The sequence below is a fragment of the Lycium ferocissimum genome, chromosome 10 (genome assembly GCF_029784015.1).
Source record: "Lycium ferocissimum isolate CSIRO_LF1 chromosome 10, AGI_CSIRO_Lferr_CH_V1, whole genome shotgun sequence".
In the NCBI taxonomy this organism is placed as follows: domain Eukaryota; kingdom Viridiplantae; phylum Streptophyta; class Magnoliopsida; order Solanales; family Solanaceae; genus Lycium; species Lycium ferocissimum.
Genome location: NC_081351.1, coordinates 31899611 through 31920091, shown reverse-complemented (window position 1 = coordinate 31920091; position 20481 = coordinate 31899611). Strand labels below are relative to the sequence as shown.

At 33.2% G+C, this 20481-nt stretch overlaps 1 protein-coding gene across 1 annotated transcript; it reads left to right on the top strand.

The window, feature by feature from the left end:
* Positions 1 to 6445: 6445 nt before the first annotated feature.
* Positions 6446 to 10286, top strand: LOC132033399 (probable inactive receptor kinase At5g67200). Its single transcript, XM_059423369.1, has 2 exons — positions 6446 to 8188; positions 9486 to 10286. The coding sequence occupies exons 1-2, from the start codon at positions 6763 to 6765 to the stop codon at positions 10082 to 10084; spliced, it is 2025 nt and encodes a 674-aa protein (XP_059279352.1). The 5' UTR covers positions 6446 to 6762; the 3' UTR covers positions 10085 to 10286.
* The last annotated feature ends 10195 nt before the right edge of the window (positions 10287 to 20481 follow it).

The following is a 20481-nucleotide window of genomic DNA, read 5'->3' as shown; positions in this document are numbered from 1 at the left end:
CCGGATTTAGGAGAGCTGCTCCTATAATAAAATATAAAATAACAGCGATCCGGCACACTATGTGTAAAAGATAAAGACTAACGAACATCATAAGCAAAGTAGAAGAAATTCCTAATAGTCTTAGGGGTCATTTGGTTGGAAACAAGTTATCCCAGTATAATTTATCCTGGGATTAGTTATTTCATCCTCCCATAGGGATAAAATAACACTACAATCCCGGGATTAGTTATACCACCATTTTATCCCAATCAAATATGGGATAAATTCATCTCAAATATAATCCCGGGATTATTTATCCTTATCTCTTGTACCAAACGAGCCCTTAGAGTTAATTTGCATATAGTTTTCCGAACACGCTTTGGTTCTAAATATCAATTCTAAGGCTTTCCTGAAGAATCTATATATCGATTCCAACTCTTCTGCATGCAACAATTGTTCTTGGTCCATCTCAATATCAGATAGTAATTCATAGGACTAATCCTCGTTCCCTTTCCTTTTGTTGATTCTGGAATTTGCCAATTGAACTTTATCCGTCCTATAAGCACCTCTACTTTTTCAGAGAATTTCTGTCACAAAATTTTAAAATGTATTATTTGATGAGTGACATTTGATTTATGCATGATATTGTCTAGTTTCTAATTTTTCTTAAGAAAACATATTAGCCATTTGTTTTTGCAATTTTGCAAATCCATGCTTTCACTTAGACCTCAAACAACAGATGAATAACATGGCATCCAAGTCCATAGTCTTGACTCATGCCAGAATAATTAAATGGTGATAGTTATTACTACTTAATTAGTTATAGACTTTGCATGTAGATGAATTCCCAGCAAACATGTTAGCATGAATAGTTCTCTGCTCCTTACGTGGGTCTAACACTTGAGGATACAATAATAAATCTAAAAACTATCTCATCAACAATATACACCATCACCATCAGTGTAACCTTCTCCAAATGTGGGATTCTAATATTGAAACAAAGTAGAATATCTTCTGTAACAGGTAAAGATAATTTTTTACAGTGTGAAAAAACCTTTATATTGATGATGTATATAATTTAAACATAATTTTCTTTGGAATTTAGAATACTATCTCCCATGTAGTCCTGAATTACATAGCTGATCTTTGCTTGAAAGAACACAGCCTTTGTCAGTCTTTCGAATTCTACCTATACTAACACGACAAATATCACAGTCGATACATGATTGGGAGTATCTCAACCATTCAAGTGATGTTTCATTTCATTTTCAACAAGTAAAATAATTATTGAGTGAAAAGAGAAGAGAGCCCATATCTTGGGGTTACACGTCACTCAAAACCTGATTTGGGCATCTCCAAATTCCTAAAACGACACTTTGATATGACAAGCTCAATCAAGAACGGGCCAGCAGTAAAAAGTATGTTTAATATTATCTCTGGACCATGTTACCCATGTAGAACAGTCCCAAACTTCATACTAAGATGGCCCACTAAAGTGTTTCCCTACCAATTTCGTCGGAAAAAAAATGTTGTCGTTGTTTTTTTTTTTCCGGGATTGCCCTTCATTTGGGATTTCTTATACAATGTTTTTGTATACCGGAAAATATGGCATATTTGCTAATTTTTTGGTGTATCTATGTTGTATAAAGTATTTTTACTTTGTATTTGTTGGATACATACCGGAAAATATGACATATTTGTTAATTTTTTGGTGTATGAATATTTTATAATATCTTAAATACGGAAAATATGATATTTGTGTAAATTGGTGTATAAATTCAATTTTTACTTTTTTCATGAATACAACAAGCCAATTTATGAATACGTATAGTCATTCATGAATACGAATACAAAAAAAAATTGTTGTATTCATGAGCTAAAAAAAAAATTGAAATGTGCGGAAATTTGGGCTAATTTGCTACGAACGTAAATATTAAAACATTAGCCGGGATTAAATCCCAAATGTTTCTATTTATGTAAAATGCCCTTATATTATCTACGGACCTTTTTTCTAAACTACAATAACCACTTATTTGCCTCAAATTTGTGATCTTTAAATTTTGAATTTTTTTAATTTTCGCTTGAAAAAGATGAGCGAATACATGAAGTTACCGGGGTTCGAACCCCCGCTCGGGCATAAAATAAAAAAATAATTTCGCCAAGGAGTATCTGGGAATACAATCTTTGAGAAAAAGTTAAAGTTAAGGATCCATAAGTAAACTTTAAAGACCATACAAAATTTAAACTTTGCCTTATAAGGCAAAGTTTACTTAAGCGTGGTTTTGGACCAAAAAAACCGTGGTTTATAAAGATGCTTTAAGGATTAAACGAAATATGGACATGATCCTTTGTTTAGATTCTAAAATGTACATATTTGAAGGCATCGGAAGATATTATGTGGGAATTTCGTTAACATTTTTTTTGTACGGATGTTTGTAAGTTCTAACCGGTTGAAGTGGTTAAAAAAAAAAAAATACATATATATGCCCGACAAAGTTTGCTTCACAAGGCATAAGTATGCCCCCATCGAAAGTTAATGGGCAAACTTTTTAATTTTGTCCCCAAATTAGTGGTCTTTAATTTTTGTCCTTCGCCTTTTAATACTTTTATCGAGGCATTTTGAAGGAGCTCGAATAACTTTGGTATTTCCTTAACAAAAAGTAGAAAAAAAAAATTTTAGCAACGCGTGGGTTCGAGAAAATGGGTTTGCAAATTTTAAAGATTTCAAATATGAGGGGTAAAATTTAAAGACCACCCCAAAAGAAGGGCAATTCTGCGAATTGCCCTCATACAACTATATAAGATGGCCCACTAAAGAGTTCCCCTACCAATTTCGTTCTTTTTTCTTTTTGCGGATTGCCCTTCATTTGGGATGTTCTTTAAGTTTTGCCCTTCAAAATGATGGTCTTTAAAGTTTGGTAGAATGAAACGATCACGAGTTCGAGTGAAAATTTAAACTTTAAGTTGTAAAAATTAGGCGAACTTGCAAATTCTACCCCATGCAAATTCTACCTTAACTCTGCCTTTTTTCTAAACTTATGCCTTACGAATTTTTTTAATTTTGAGTTGGGATTGAACGTGACCAAGCTTAGTAAAGGGTTAAAGGTTCTTAAAGGTTAATTGGACGTTAAAAATTAAAGGTCTTTAATTTTTGTCCCTCAATTTGGTCTTTAATTTTTAAAATAAAGACCAGTAATAGAAAGAAAAAAAAAAGAAATTTGAAGTTTGGTAATCGTGCAAATGAGGCCTAACTTTAACTCGATTAGGCCTAACTTTGCTACGAAACTTTGTCTTGCCATTTTTTTTACTGAGCCGGGATTCGAACGCCAAACTTCATGGTTCTAGGTGAAGGACAAAAATTAAAGACCACCAATTTGAGGGGCAAAATTAAAGACCAGTGCCTTTGAAGGGTAATCGTGCAAATGACCCTTCGATTAACATTGCTAGGGCAATTCGCAGAAATGCCCTTATTTCAGGGTGGTCTTTAATTTTGTCGCCTCAAATTGCTAGTCTTTAAATTTTTTCCTTCGCCTAAAACTCTTAGGCTCCGGGTTCGAACTCCAGCTCAGTCAAAAAATTTAAAAAATTTCGTAAGGTATAACTTGGATTCGCAAGTCTGCCTTAAGGCAAATTTTGCTTGCAAAACTTTGCCTGGTTGAGTTTTGAAGGCATAAGGCAAACTTTACCTTTAACTTAGTAGCTACTTTCTTCTTTCATTTGGTTTCTCCTGAAGGTCTTGAACTTTTATTGGTAAGCTCCATGCAATGTTGTCTTTAATTTCTGTCATATTGTTCTGCTTCTTTACATTTTTGTTTCTTGTCCTTATGTTGTAAGTAGTTTTAATTTGTAGCTTGCTTCAGTACTCATCTTTCATTGTAAAATTTTATAGCAGCGTATGAGTTACTTTCATGGATGTTGCAGCATGGAAACATATGTATATGTATTTGCAACAGTCAGGATGAATCGTCTGGTTATTAGTGCCTTCTTTGCCTCTGGATCATCTTAGATACAAAAAGAATAGTTGAATTCTAGAAAATTTGGGACTAGGCCAAAAGCTTAAGGTAGAGTTTGCCTTAAGCTACAAAAATAAAATAAAATTACTTAGCTAGAATTTTACAAACCTCTGCCTTAAGGTTTATGCCCGAATAGGTCTAATTTTGCTATAAACATCTACCTTGCGAAAATTTTTTTTCTTGACTGAGCAGGGAATCGAACCCAGAATTTCGGTGTATTAAGCGAAGAACAAAATTTAAAGACCACTAATTTGAGGGTCAAAAATTAAAGACCAATGCCTTTCAAGGGCAATCTGCGCAAAAAAACAAGACACTGCTATTAGCAAATGCGACCCATAAAACGACAAACCTTGTAATGACCAGATACCAGTTTCGTTAACAACATGTATAAAATGCGACACGTGAAACAACAGAACTTGTAATGACCAACTTGTGTCCTTCCAATATCCAACTCTCCATAACATCCTACTATTACAAAAAAACCACCTGTTGTTAATTGTTATGTAGTCGTTTGGTTGTTGATTATTAAAGTTATGAGGAGTAATGCAAAGATTACTAACGTAGGATTTAGTTATTCATGTATTATTAATTCATGTTATTCACTCTGTCTTAATTTATGTGATATTTTTCGATTTTTGAAAGTCAATTTGACTAAATTTTAAAGCTAAATTGGATTAAATTAACTCAATTTTAAGATTAAAATTTATATATTTGAAAACTACATGAAAAGTACTGTAAGTTGCAACTTTTGTCGTATCAATTTAATGAAAAAATATATCTTAAAATGTTGGTCAAAAAGTTCATGCAATTTGAATATCAGGAAGCGAAAATATCACATAAATTGAGAGATAGTATTTGTCATTCCCTCATAACATATACTCCGTCCCAATTCGTTTGACACTTTTCGCTTTTCGAGAGTCAAACGAGTTGTTCATTGACCGTATGTTTTTCATATGTCTTTTAAATATTTTAAATTATCAATGATGTTGACTGATAGTACTTTTTATGTAATTTTCAAATATGTATATTTTATTTTGAAAATTTTAAAGATTCTATGTTCAAACACACGGTCAAAATTAAGAAGTTTGATTCTCGAAAAGCGAAAAGTGTCAAACAAATTGGGACAGAGGGAGTACTTGTTTTAGTTATGTGAGATTGTGGTAACCAAATGTCATATCTAATGTGTTGAATTTTATACGTAACAACTAAATGCTGGACATGATATTAATCTGGACATGATTTGAAATCATGATATGAAATCAAGTTGATTTGAATTTGAAGTTTTGTTTGGACATGCAATTTGAATTTCTTAAGTTGTATTTTTTTCTCATAAATTTGAAAACCCCACAAGCTGTGAAAACTATCAAAACTCGAGCAAATCATAGTTCATAGCAAAGTTAATACGCTACCAAAAAGTCTTTCTAAAAAATATAATATCTATTGATCAAATTTTAGTTGAATAAAAGGGAAATTGAACATGAGTTGTAGTGTAACAACTCTTTAATATAATCTTTCCACATGGTACAGACAATCTCTTCACGTTGAGCATGCATTTCCGATCAGATGACCGAGAAGACCAACCAACATTGTTACTTTGAGTCAAATTTTACATTTAAAAATATATTTATCAATTTATGGATCTTTTATTTACAAAACAAAACTTATGGGTCAAATTTTACATTTAAAAAAAGTTTGAAATCATGATTTGAACAAATCATGCCTTTAAAGAGAATTTGGGTTTTAAAATCATGATATGAAGTTAAAATTGATATTTTGTGCAAATTGCATAAACAAACATCATTAAACTATGAAATCATAGCCAAACGCCTACTAAGTAGGCGTTTTGGACATGCGATTTGAAACCATTAGATGAAATCAGCGTTTGGACATGTATTTTATCTCATGGTTTCAAACCATGGTTTGAAATTTCAAATCATCCAAAAAGGGCATGATTTGAGGTTTCAAAATTTATAAATATAAAACTTGACCGTAAGTTTATAATTTGTAAAAAAGACTCATAAGTTGGTAGATATTTTTAACAATTAACACTAACCATTTATCAACCTTTATTTATGTCTACCATGTGAGAGGATTATACTAAAGAGTAGTTACATTACTATTAATGATAAAAAAAATTTAATTGAACTAAAGTTTGATCAATTGATGTTATTTTTTTTTAAAAGACCTTCTAGTAGTGTATTAATTTTGTTATGAACTATGACTTACTCATTTAGTAAGATTATATAAAGAATTGAGAATATTTGAATAGTTTTCATAACTTGAGAGATTTTTATGTCTATAAAAAAATATAATTTAAAAAATTTAAATTGCATGTTCAAATATAATTTCAAATCATGTCCAAACGGATCGTGAGTATACTCATATGAATAATTTACTTTTTAACCAGCAACAGAGGACCCCTGAGTACTGACCATTCTATAACAATGTTCACAAACATATGGCCATGGCTGACACAGAAACAGAGAGAGAGAGAGAGAAGTAGCCAGACTAATATTGAAAGTCCCCACTTCCTTTTTCTTCACTTCCATTATTTTTCTTTTTCTTTCTCAAATATCTTCACGTGAACCTGACTGTGTCCTTTGCCATATCCTCGAATACAGCTGCTTCTCTTTTCAGTCTTCCACCTCTTTTGTCACGTATTGCACCTCTAACCCCTCTCTGCATAATTTAGATTATAAACCATAGCCAATAAAAGGGTTGTAAAAATTTCAATCTCTGAACATTTCTCCCTTCTTTGAATTGAAAGAAGATGAAAATACATCAGCTCTTAGTAGTTATTTTTAGTATTCTTCTTTTGTATTTATCTTCTTTAACCACTGCTTCTTCTCATCTACATTCCCATTCCACTGGTAATATATCTCTTCCTTCAGATGCTTCAGCATTGTTAGCATTCAAATACAAAGCTGACTTAGGTAACAAACTTGAGTTTTCTGCTAATACAAGTTTCAGATTCTGCAAATGGAAAGGGGTACAATGCTCAGAAAAGAAAGTGGTTCGTGTTATTATTGAAGGTTTAAGCTTAGGTGGTACATTTCCTAGTAACACATTGTCAAATCTTGATCAATTAAGAGTATTAAGTCTTCAAAACAACTCACTTACTGGTCCTATTCCTGATCTTTCTAAACTTAGTAATCTCAAAGTCCTTTTCCTTGACCATAACTTATTCACTGGTTCAATACCAGTTTCCATTTTTACCCTTCATAGACTCAAAACCCTTGATCTTTCTTATAATAACCTCACCGGTTCAATACCCGTTTCAATTAACAGTTTGAACCGGTTGTACTATCTTCGGCTTGACTCGAACCGGATAAACGGTTCAGTCCCACCGTTAAATCAATCTTCCCTTCATGTCTTCAATATTTCCAGAAATGCCCTCTCTGGTCCTATTCCGGTCACTAAAACGCTATCTAGGTTTAAAACAACGTCGTTTTTGGACAATAAAGGACTTTGTGGTGAACTCGTACACAAAGAATGCCGTCCAATACAACCTTTTTTCAACCCATCCACTGCTGATGTCGCCAAACAGACACCACCACCATCAAGCCAAATCGAAGAGTTACGAAGTGGGGCTCCATTGGATCGTAAAGAAAAGAAAATCCATAAAAGATCTTTACTCATTATTGGTGTTTCGACAGCTTGTTTAGTCCTTTTGTGTTCGTTAATATTATTAGTATTAGTTACTAGAAAGCACAAGAACTCGAAGAAGTTGGGTAAAACAAAGAAAGGTATATTTGATCCAAGTGTTACTGGGAATGCAGAAGCAATAATAAGGATTGAAGAAGATAACAATGAGCTAGAAGAGAAGGTAAAAAGAGTACAACAAGGAATGCAACAAGTGATAGGTAAAAGTGGGAGTTTAGTATTCTGTGCAGGTGAGGTGCAGGTGTATACGCTGGAGATGCTGATGAGAGCTTCTGCTGAGCTTTTAGGTAGAGGGACAATGGGGACCACTTATAAAGCAGTGCTTGATAACCGTTTGATTGTTTGTGTGAAGAGATTGGATGGTGGGAGATTGGCTGGTACAAGTCAAGAAGAGTTTGAGCGGCATATGGAATCAGTAGGTGGGCTTAGACACCCGAATTTGGTTCCGATGAAGGCTTATTTTCAGGCTAGACAAGAAAGGCTTTTGGTTTATGATTATCAGCCCAATGGCAGCCTGTTCTCTCTTATTCATGGTACGTTCCTTGAGCCCATTTGGATTAGCCGGAAAAAAATGACTTTTAAACATAAGTGTTGAAAATTATTTTATAAATAATCAGTAATGTGTTTGAATAAAAATGATTAAAGAGTTTTTAGAAGTAAGGGTAGTATTGAAATTAACAGAAAATATAAGGAATAAAAGGATAAAGTTGTTGGTCAAATCAAAATGATTTTTAAGCAAAAAAAAAAAAAATTGGGGTTGAGTTTGGCTTATTTTAAGCATTTTTTTAACTTAATTTAAGCGATTTTTTATTTTTGTCAAATATTTAAATAAGTTAAAAATGACTTATAAGCTGGTTTGACCAACTTATAAGCTAATCCAAACGGGCTACTTCTCCATTTGTTCTCTAAAAATATTAAAAACACAAAAGAGAAAATCTTACATTAATCTATGAAACTACAAGTTGTAATAACATTCATAAATCATTGAAAAATAATGACAAAGTTGGCCTTTTAATGAATTATTACTTTGTTCAGGTTAGTAGGAGTATTTTATATGATAGTGTTTGATGCTTAAGTTGTAAATTTTACGTAATTATTAGTTGGTTGTTTGTAAGTAAATAATAGAGCAGTAGTTGAAACATTAAGTAATGTAATTAGTTTGATTGAAAAAAAAGCTAACACCAAAATGAAATGTAAAGATTTACATCAAAGTTAAAATGATACTCCCTATTAGTATGGTTATCCAAAAAAAAAAAAAAAAAGATGACACTTCATTATTAGTACTCATGATATCAAACAATCTTCCTATCAAAACTGCATGCCCCATTGATGAAAGCTTTGTTCCGAAGGATTCCTTGTTTATTTGTCATAGCCCTATCCGAAAAATGTAATTAAAGAGATGGGTTAATTATACTTTATGAGTAAATAAATATAATATTTTAAATGTGCTGTTCAATCAAAGAGGGTCCTTACCCCTATATATGCAGTTCCTCAACCCCAAGGTTTTCACAAACACAGAGAATCTTGCAGCTGACCCTGACGACATTGGAAACAGATTCCTGTCTTCGTAATATACTTTTATGTTTGTTTAATGTCCTAATAATAGTTTAGTGTCATTCAAGTTTATTAAGAATGTTACTGTAATTTTATTTCACGTGTGGTTGCGTAACGTGAGGTTAATAGGAGTATGGGTGTTAGCATTTTAGTACCGCCGTCGTATATTTAATTCAAAGGCTTATTCGTTGTTGAATTTAGTTGGTTTTATCAAACTTGGTCAATCCGACGTGGCATCTGTAACGTATTTGACTGGTCAACGTGCCACGTGTACAGGTTCCAAGTCATCAAGAGCAAAGCCACTTCACTGGACTTCATGCTTGAAAATAGCAGAGGATGTAGCTCAAGGACTTTCCTACATCCACCAAGCATGGAGGCTTGTCCATGGAAATCTCAAGTCTTCCAACGTCCTCCTCGGCTCGGACTTCGAAGCGTGCATAGCCGATTATTGTCTCTCCGTGCTCGCTGTCCTCACGGACGATGAGGACCCCGATTCTACAGCCTACAAGGCTCCAGAAATCCGGAAACTGAATCACAACAACCACCACCACCGCCAAGCAAGTGCCAAGTCCGATGTGTATTCATTTGGCGTTCTTTTACTCGAGCTTCTAACGGGGAAGCATCCTTCGGAACATCCATATTTAATGCCAGATGATATGATCCATTGGGTGAAGTCTACTAGAGAGGATCATGATGGTAGTGTTGGACAAGATAGTAAGTTGGAGATGCTTCTTGAAGTTGCTATGGCTTGTAGCGTGAGCTCACCGGAGCAAAGACCAACAATGTGGCAAGTGTTAAAGATGATACAAGAGATTAAAGAAGCTGTCACTATGGAAAATAGTCATGAAATAGACCTCCTCACTGGCACCTCTTAATTAGTTCTTAGTTAAATCTTAGTTATAAAATTAAATCTGTATTATATTCACTACAGACCGTTCATTATCAGTAATTGCAAAAGAAACGATCAAAAGGGGAAAGACTATACTTTTGTTAGCATGTTGATACGTAGTAGCAAGTTTTATCTAGCGTACTTTCTTCTTATTTCACCTTATTGGGCATCCCCAATTTCTTTGTCAACAGTCGATCGTATTGAAGTTGAATTATTTTTTTCTATAATATAGACAATGACTATGCCTCAGTTTCAAGTAAATTGGATTGGCTGTATGAAACTCCATTTCTTCACTTGAGCTCATTTCATATATTTATATTATAAGGATTCATCGATTTGACAAGTTTTACGTTAGCTATCAGTCTATTACAATCCTCCTCTTTATTAGGAATGGGGATCCGCAATGTGAGCAAGTTCACATAGGCAGAGCTTTTCTCTATAATATACTAGTATATCTTTTTAAATTCTTTAAGATGTTAAAAGTTGAACCTTGGTAGACAGTAAAGTAATGCAATATTTCATATGAATCAAGTCAAGTTCATGAAATGATACAACTTGGCATCTGGTTGGTGACGTTGTTAGCTAGCTAGCTACTTCTTGTTCAATACTTGAATGTTGAATTTCCTTTTTACAGTTGAAGGTTGAATTCATAAAAATGGAGTAGTTGTTATTGTTGGAGGCCGTACACATTCTTCACATTGCCCATATAATTTTGTGGCTTTGATAGAGGTGAGTAGGTGTAACACAGTTAAAGAGGTAAGGTAAACCACAATTGTGTTAGCTGGACAAATTAATATAGCATTGACAACCTGGTCTACACAGTATATTTATTACTCCAGTCGAATTTGAGCTTCCACTTAACTCTATCCTTCTACCCCCTTCTTTTTTTTTTTTTTTTGGGTTCCTATGATGGAAAATAGAACTAATGAAATCATTTTAAACTGTTATGTAATCATAGCCTGCAGATTGTTGCTATGCATTGCTGGATGCTTTTATTTCGTATTGAACCATTTCCTCCTTATAAATATAAGGCTGAATTTAGATTTGGCAATTTCTTGTTCTTTATTGCCAATATATAGTATTACTTCATGGCTTATGCTTCTCCAATTAACGTAACAATTGAAAGAAAAGAAACCCATGCACTTGAAAATGGTCCCTTTCCCCGCACCTTTACTTTTTTACACAAAATTACTAACTATTCCATGACGTGCTTGTAAATTCTTTGCTTACCTTGAATAGATTTTGATGTATGCCTGCAAGGAAACAACAGTAATTCCTTCTCTGTACAAAAACAGAAAAGAAATAATCATGGACCACACACATAGATAAACCTTGCGGGACCACAGTCCACAAATATACCAGATAAAAACCATTTCCAAACCTTGCCGAACTACCCATTCATCTGCTAAAAGCTGGAAACAAGGCCCTTTGACTACTCATCATTGTTAATTTCTAAATATCGTGTGTCAACAAAATGTAAATATAATCTGATCGGTCCTTGTCCCTACAGGATATCGTTTGGAAACCAAAAAATCATAATTCAAACAGTAGCGTCACGAGTTCAAGTCTAGCAACCTGCTGAAACTTTTAAAAAGTGTCAAGCAATTATACTACCAGTTCTATGTACAAACACTCAGAGGCGGATCCAGGATTTGGAGGTTCCGGGTGCCACACCGTCCAAATAGGATGAGCGGGTCTGTTTCTTCAAATTTGGGTTACGGTTCGGGTCATTTATCTTGTTCAATTTATATAGACCTCTTTTAGATAGATATTCTGAGATTAAAGATACCTAAGCGGCCCAATTTTTTTTTTTTTTTTTGTAGGAATAAGAGGCCGTATTCTCTAAAACTATGAGAAAGAAAAAGATTTCCCACGTTAAAAATCTGAACCGTAAACCATCTAATTTTGTTACCTCAATATATTCATACTCTATTGCCCTTGTGTGTTCTTGCATATATATATATAGTTCAAAAAGAATCAAGAATTGTAGCTTAAACCACTCAGCTTCACTTAGCACGAACGTTGGTGAAAGATCAAAGTAACCACTAAATTTGTAAAACTCTTAACACAATAACATTCATCATTTTAAACTTAAAATGTTCTTTTAGAATTTTAAATTACTATTTAAATATATCTTTGTTAATATTTATGTAACGTTTTAAAATGTAGTACTCATTAATATATGATACGCACGCAACGGGTGTATATAAAGATTATACTTAAAGAAAGAGGAAGTAGAGCGAGGAATTAATTAAAGCAAAAAAGAGTTAATTTTAGATCAATAAAGAATGGAAAGTAAAGAAGAAGAATTAGTTAAAGCCAAAAAGAGTTAATTTTAGATCAATAAAGAATAGCAAATAAAGAAGAAGTAAAGAAAAAAGACCGAAATGAAAAAGAATAGAGTTAAACGTGTTGCAAGCAAAAAAGACAAAAGAAGTACCGCACGCGAGAGGTTCGAACCGGGTCGCGCGGGTGGCGAGTTAAGCCTACGCGCCGGTGGCACTTTTCATTCATTTGTTAGTCCGGGTGGCAAAATTGCTATGTAGTGTTTTTCTTATACATATACACATACATATACAGAGTTTCAACCAAGGGGTCGGGGTGCCGTGGCATCCCCATCCTTGAACATGGATCCGCCCCTGCAAACACTAGACCCTAGTATAACGTTGTCTAGAAGGGTAATTACCCCAGAAGGGATGAAATCTAAATGATGGCTTTAAAAAAGGAATTTTCTTGGTTATAGCTCCTTATAAGACATATTTAATGATAATAACTACCATTTTATTTATTTATATTTAGTAACTAATTTACTTTTTTTATTTACCATCTATAACTACATCAGTAAATTACAATTACTGATAAACATACACAGTTAAATACACTCAGTAATTAACCGTATTAGATGCTACCATATTCCCATATCCCAAGTTTAACGGATACATCATTATTCAACTTGATTTCTCTCTCATTCTTCATTAATTTTCACCCTTTTTTTCTCCGTTATCTCCTTCACGATCAACATTAGCAAAAGATTCTTCCGTGATTTTTGGGGAATGTATATTTCTGTAGATTTTTTCTTGCTCTAGTAGTGTATTTTCATATTTTAGTCTTTTTCTTTCCACCAAATTCAAGCAAATTGAAGTATTAAATTGCTAGGGTTTCAAGCAATTGGAAGTTAAATGCTTATACATTAATGGTAGACGGAACAAAATCAAACATGGTTACTCGAGGTATACATTCTACTCTTCAAAATTTTGGTTATCCTTCTTTTGATTTGGGGATTTCTCAACAACAACATGATGTTGTTGCAGGTTCGGCTGAGAGAATCATTCTTTGAAAGAAGGACGAAAAATAATCATGATCCTTCCCACATGCAAAGGCCTAAAAAACCGGTAGTCACAAAATCAACAAAGAAAATAGATACCAGAAAAGAGATGAAGAGGAAAAAAGTCATACAACATGAAGCAGGAGAAGAGGAAGAGTTTGACCCAGCGATGAAGCAGGTATTTTTGAACTTGCGAATATTTTGATGTATGTTATGTATTGATGTATGATATGTAATGATGTATGTTATGTATTGATGAATGTATTTGATATATGTTATGTATTGATGAAGAGTGTTTTTTTTTTTCGTATTTTTTGAATGTATGTTATGTATTTAGAAAATTGATGAACTGAGAATCATATTTTTTTCTGTGTATCTTATGTTATGTATTTGGAAAATTGGAAAATTGATGAACTGGGAATCATATATTTGGAAATTTGCTAAGTATTCGAAAAGGTTGATGAACTGAGAATCATGTATTTGTATTTGGAAAATTGAAGAACTTGGAACCATCTTCAATGTATGTGATGTATTTAGAAAATTGATGAATTGAGAACCACATATTATTGGAAATTTACAGTGTATCTGAAAAGGGTGATGAACTGAGAATCATATATTTTTGAATGTATGTGTAGTTGAATGTCAATTTTCTGTTTGAGTTACATGTCTATTAATTGTTGATGTTATATTTTCTTGAAAAAATATGTGAGTGTTGACACCCGATTTTGTCCCGTCATCCCCATAATATCTATCTATGCTCATAATATTTTTGGCAATTTTGAAATAATTATTTATATTTTACTATAATTATTAACTTTTATTAATACCGGCGTTTTATTATTTTATTGCAGTCACTTGTTGTTGTCGTTGTTATTATTATTATTATTATTATTATTATTATTATTATTATTATTATTATTTTATTACTGGTATTATCAAATTTGCATTATAGTCATTTCAGCATTTTTATCGCATTATGCATCGCAGATATTTTCGTACAACTAAATAATAGCATTTATTTATTGTTGACTTTTATATATTATCGCACGGCTATTACGACGTCATTTTATTTTATCTGAGTACTAACAAATATATACTTTTATATGAGATAATATTTTAACACACATTAGCATATAATTAATTAAAATGGGTCCTTTATTTAAATTTAGAAGCCAAATTATTCAACCCATATTTTTTCGGACCAGCCCATATCATTTTAATACTCAGCCCACATTTTATTCAACCCAACCCAACTTTTATTTGAACTGACCCGGTCTGGCCCAATGACCCGACCCGGGTCAGTAAACAAAAGAACCCTAGGTTCTTTCTTTCTCTTCATCCGCCGCCTACCCCCACTTCATCTCTCCTCCCTCTTTCTCCCTCTTCTCTCTTCTGCTCAGTCTCTCTCTCTCCCACGATCCTCAACCAAAATAGTAAAATTGACAGTCGATTTTCGCCTTCCCCAGACCGTGCATGGTCGATTTGGGGAAGGTAATTAATGTTGTGTACCCCGTCCAGATTCAACGTTGAAAAAGGGGTTTTTCCTCTTTCCCTCTTTGATTCTTTAAGATCTGAAGCATTTAATGGAGTTGTTCGTTTGCGAAATGGAAACGTTTCTTATTGGTTCGTCTTCATCTTCGGGTACCAACGTTGCAACTGGTTTTGTCGTTTTATCTCAGTGGTTTCTGATCAATGACAGAGAGTTCTTAACGTTTTGTATTTTTTTTTTTTTGAACGGAGATTTGACTTAGGAAGCCCGCCCAATTTTCATTTTTTTCAAAACCTAGCAAAACCCTAGATGTTCCGGCTCAGAGGCGGATCCAGGATTTGGAGGTTCCGGGTGCCACACCGTCCAAATAGGATGAGCGGGTCTGTTTCTTCAAATTTGGGTTACGGTTCGGGTCATTTATCTTGTTCAATTTATATAGACCTCTTTTAGATAGATATTCTGAGATTAAAGATACCTAAGCGGCCCAATTTTTTTTTTTTTTTTTGTAGGAATAAGAGGCCGTATTCTCTAAAACTATGAGAAAGAAAAAGATTTCCCACGTTAAAAATCTGAACCGTAAACCATCTAATTTTGTTACCTCAATATATTCATACTCTATTGCCCTTGTGTGTTCTTGCATATATATATATAGTTCAAAAAGAATCAAGAATTGTAGCTTAAACCACTCGACTTCACTTAGCACGAACGTTGGTGAAAGATCAAAGTAACCTCTAAATTTGTAAAACTCTTAACACAATAACATTCATCATTTTAAACTTAAAATGTTCTTTTAGAATTTTAAATTACTATTTAAATATATCTTTGTTAATATTTATGTAACGTTTTAAAATGTAGTACTCATTAATATATGATACGCACGCAACGGGTGTATATAAAGATTATACTTAAAGAAAGAGGAAGTAGAGCGAGGAATTAATTAAAGCAAAAAAGAGTTAATTTTAGATCAATAAAGAATGGAAAGTAAAGAAGAAGAATTAGTTAAAGCCAAAAAGAGTTAATTTTAGATCAATAAAGAATAGCAAATAAAGAAGAAGTAAAGAAAAAAGACCAGAAATGAAAAAGAATAGAGTTAAACGTGTTGCAAGCAAAAAAAGACAAAAGAAGTACCGCACGCGAGGTTCGAACCGGGGTCGCGCGGGTGGCGTGTTAAGCTACACCGTGGTGGCACTTTTCATTCATTTGTTAGTCCGGTGGCAAAATTGCTATGTAGTGTTTTTCTTATACATATACACATACATATACAGAGTTTCAACCAAGGGGTCGGGGTGCCGTGGCATCCCCATCCTTGAACATGGATCCGCCCTTGTTCCGGCTATAAATAATGGTTTTGAGTCAGTTGAAAGGGTCTGGTTTTTGGGAGCCGCCTTGAATTCCCAATCGTAGTTCTTTTTTAGCCGTAGGAATCCCTCCAGAAATCAAGTTTGAAACCCCCTAAAATTAGAGTTCTCTAGCTGCTCAAATCCCCTTTGAAAGTGTAGTTGATAATTTTCTGAATATCGCCCTAAAATACTATATCTTGTTTCGTTTTTGCATCGGGTATTCGTTTGAATCCGAGTACACGCAAGCTCGAGTTTGGTAGTGTTCGAGGTATATCGAAAGCTCGCGCCTCACTTCGCTGCACCCGAAGAAGGTAATTCTCCATTCCTTTCTTTATTTCTGTTGAATTTTTTGTTGCTCTGTGTTATTTTAGTGTGTTGTTCCATGATTCAAGCATGTTAGTTTTAGTTAAGTTATTTTAATGCACTAGATGAGTCCGTTTCTGTGTTGGTCTGTTTGTGTGTTTAAGCATGTTCATGTAGGATAATTTAGTTTAGTTTAGTTAAGTATGTAAACAACTCTCCCATATTTAGTTTAATATCGATTGACCTCAATAAGTGTTTATATGTTCATACCTATTTGTGGTCTTGGTCGGTTAATATCGATTTAGCTTAGCTTAATAGCATTACGAATATCCTCGTTTTAGTTAGTTTAATCTCGGCTCGAAATTAAAAATACTTGGATATTCATGCTAGTTTGGCTTAATTTCCAGTTTATCCGTTTAACGGTATCTATTTGTCTATGCCTTGATTCAATTCAGTTAATTCTCGCTTTATTAGTAATTATGTAAGTGCATACAAGGATGATTATGTCGACAATAATGATACATGACATGTTAAAATATAGCATGACCTTATATGTTTAAATGTCAGTTTAAAACAAGATCTGAACCCTCCATATCGTACCTGCTATCTTTATTCAGTTGTGCTTAGTAGTTTTCAAGCATGCTCACATATATTACTTGGTAGGTTTTAAGCTCTGTCCAAGTTCCTTTGCATAGTTTAGCTGGTAGCTTAGCATCTAATAATTTTAGGGCAATCCCTAGCATGCCTTGGTTCTGATTTCATCGTTGTTTAGATAATACTGTTCTGTTTAGGCTGAGATTCAGGCTTTAGGGATTCATGTGATCCAGATATGTGATAGTCATATGTATTACTGCGTCAGTTGCTTTACACATAGTTAACTTGGGATAAAGGTTCGTTTAAATGGATAATAAGCTCACTAAAGGTTAACATAAGGTTCTGTCCTTTGTTTGGATCTGATGTATTATAAAGAGAGCTGGTAAGAATTTGTTTTATTATGGATCTATATTAGCATCATGACATGTGGGTCGCCATATGCTTGTTAGTTTAAAACATATGAATCGAGTTTTCCTTTGCTAGCTTTGTTTCAAATTTCTTGCTGTCTGAATATCATTCATCTTGCATATTACCTCTGATTTAAGGTCTAGAATGCTCACTATTTGGATTAAGTAAACAACATTTTTCCTTTGTTTGGATCTGTGCATTAACCGAATGAAATCATAAGCATATCTCGTAACTGTTTATAACTGATCTGAAGTATGTTCCTTTAGTCCATGGTTGATCAATACGCTGGTACGAGTAACTACAAACCTGTGATATGTGATATTCCTTCCCTTTAAAGTGGTAATGCTTGTTAAAGATGGTTCTTAAGATAAAATAATGGTCCAGGATCAGTCTTGAGTTCGTTGTTACGTCTGCTGTCAAATGTAATCATATTTCCGTGTTAATGCCATATTTTTATATTGTTTGAAACTTAGTGGGATTTGTATTGGTTTCTAGTTGTCTTTAATATGTATTGGTGGTATAGTATGGCTACTTCTAGATTCAAAACGAGACTTATAGGCGTATATAGAATTGAGTTAAAAGGCGCTGGTTTGGGTGTTCGTAAGGGTCAGTATTTTTCGTATAAGGTTTTTTTGCCCATTCACTATCATTCTGGACAATTAGTCCAACTATTAAATATTAATAAATTTGGAAGACTGACCTGAATTGAAACTCCATCACTATGCTGTAGGAAACTTTACGAATGTTGCGTTGATTCTGTACTTGTTAGTTCCTTGTGTGACTTTCCATTACAAGTGTGTCGGATGATTATGTATATATTGTATACGACCAGTATATCTTATTCTATACATCCTTATGAACGTATATATATGAGATATACATTAAATATACACAGTATATACATAGTCTACTGGTTTGTTTGAGTTTGTATTTCATATGTTTAACATTATTCACTGATCGTATACTAATCCTTTTCTTTCATTTTCTTGCATGACTATCGCGTATGAGTCCGAGGGACTCGTCTCCCGCATTCGATGTTGGGCCAAAGCCCAACGAAATGTCGTTTTCTCTCGGTCCAGTTCTATCAGCGGCCAAAGGAAAGAAAATCAATTCTGGGCCGAAGCCCAATAAAAAAAAACAGCAGTAGCAGTCCTCAAAAAATGGGCTGAGCCCATTTAGCCTATTGGCCCTTTTATTTTCCTTTTGATGTATTTAATTTGCATTGCATGATTAGCCCTCTATTTTGTTTTGTTTTTTTCTTGACTTAGATGAATTTTAGTAAAATTAGTAGATTAGTTTTAGTATAAAGGGTAGTTAATCCAAAGGAAACTAATAATTAGTCCCGTAAGCTTCAGTTTCTTCTTTTATATTAAAGTTACCTACAGTATTTATAATATTTACTTCTAGAATAATTGATAGTATAAATTCATATTTTCGAATTAAAGGAGTCATATTCTTATTATCTTAAAATTTCAAAAAGTCATATAAGCTCAAGTATATTTCATAAATAACTCTTCAAGTTTGAATTAATCATGCATTTTTCTCAATTAAGCATAGTTAATAAAAGGTAATGAAAAGGAGAAAGAAAACTCCATCTTGTCTATGTTCCTAAACTGCAAAGTCAATTAATATCTCATCGTTTAGTTTGTTTCAAATATTTATTAAAACACTGCATAAACCCGCATTTTCTTCTACTTATATGCAAACTATCATATTTCATAAATCTTATTTTGAATAGCTTCATTTTACTTCCCTTTAAACCATTAGCAACATTTATAAACTTAATTTCAAATAGTACTCTAAAATCTCCCTTCACGCAAATTATTAGTCTCATTTTAAATAGCATTATTATTTGAGGTCCTTTATAAGTTATTATAAATAGCATTTAAAATCTTCTTTTATACAAATTATTACATTTCTCTACAAGTCCTATTTTTTAAAATAGCATTACTATTCTCATTCAAAGTTTTTAACAGCATTTATAAGTCTCATTTTAAAAGAGCCTCCTTTTTTGCAAATTACTATATTTTTTCTACAAGTTAGTTCAAATAGCATTATTATATTTTCTTTGAAACCTTAGTAATAGGTACAAGCTATTTTCTTAAATTTAAAGGCTATATTTAACCTTAATTAATTAACCTAAGTTTGGCCGGTAAACCGTAGTTAACGGATCTTAGAGGATGCCTAACCCCTTTCCTTTAGGATAATTAGAACCCTTACCTAGAATTGAACTTAAGCAGACCATTAACGGAGGTTTAGTTAGGCTTTACCTTAGTTAATAATTAGGTGCCCTAATTCACCTTAAAATCAATTAGGTGGCGACTCCTTAAAATAAAGCAAAGTAGGAATCTCCAATATGTTGTACTCTAAATTAACCCGTTTAAATGGGGTATAACAGTGAGTTGAAAACATTAACGAATGATGTATCTGAACACTTACATAAAATTTGGAAGGTAGTTATGTATTTTGAACAACTGATCAATTAATATTCAATTACTGGCTCATTTTAAAGACACATACACATGGTTATTTAATCATTTGCGTACATATTTGTTGTAGTTATGTATGGTTCACTCTAATTTTCTTCTTCAGTTTCATATGATATTCGTATACATATATTTGTTGTGTCTTCTTTTTAATTAAATACTTGTATTATACAGGATGATAAATTCTTTGTCCAATATCCTCCCAGTCATGCAATACAATATGCTTCTTACCTGAACCCGAAAGTTAAAAAAGAATTGAAGGACAAGCTTACCGATAGACAGTTTGAACTCTTTTCCGAGACTATATTTGGGAAATACCTCGACATGCGGCATTGTGAAGTTCAACCACGGATGTTGTGTTTTATGGTTAGAGAGCTGGAAAAAAGTACCCTCTTGCTTTGTTATTGATGTTAATGGTTTCGAATTAACGTTCAAGCT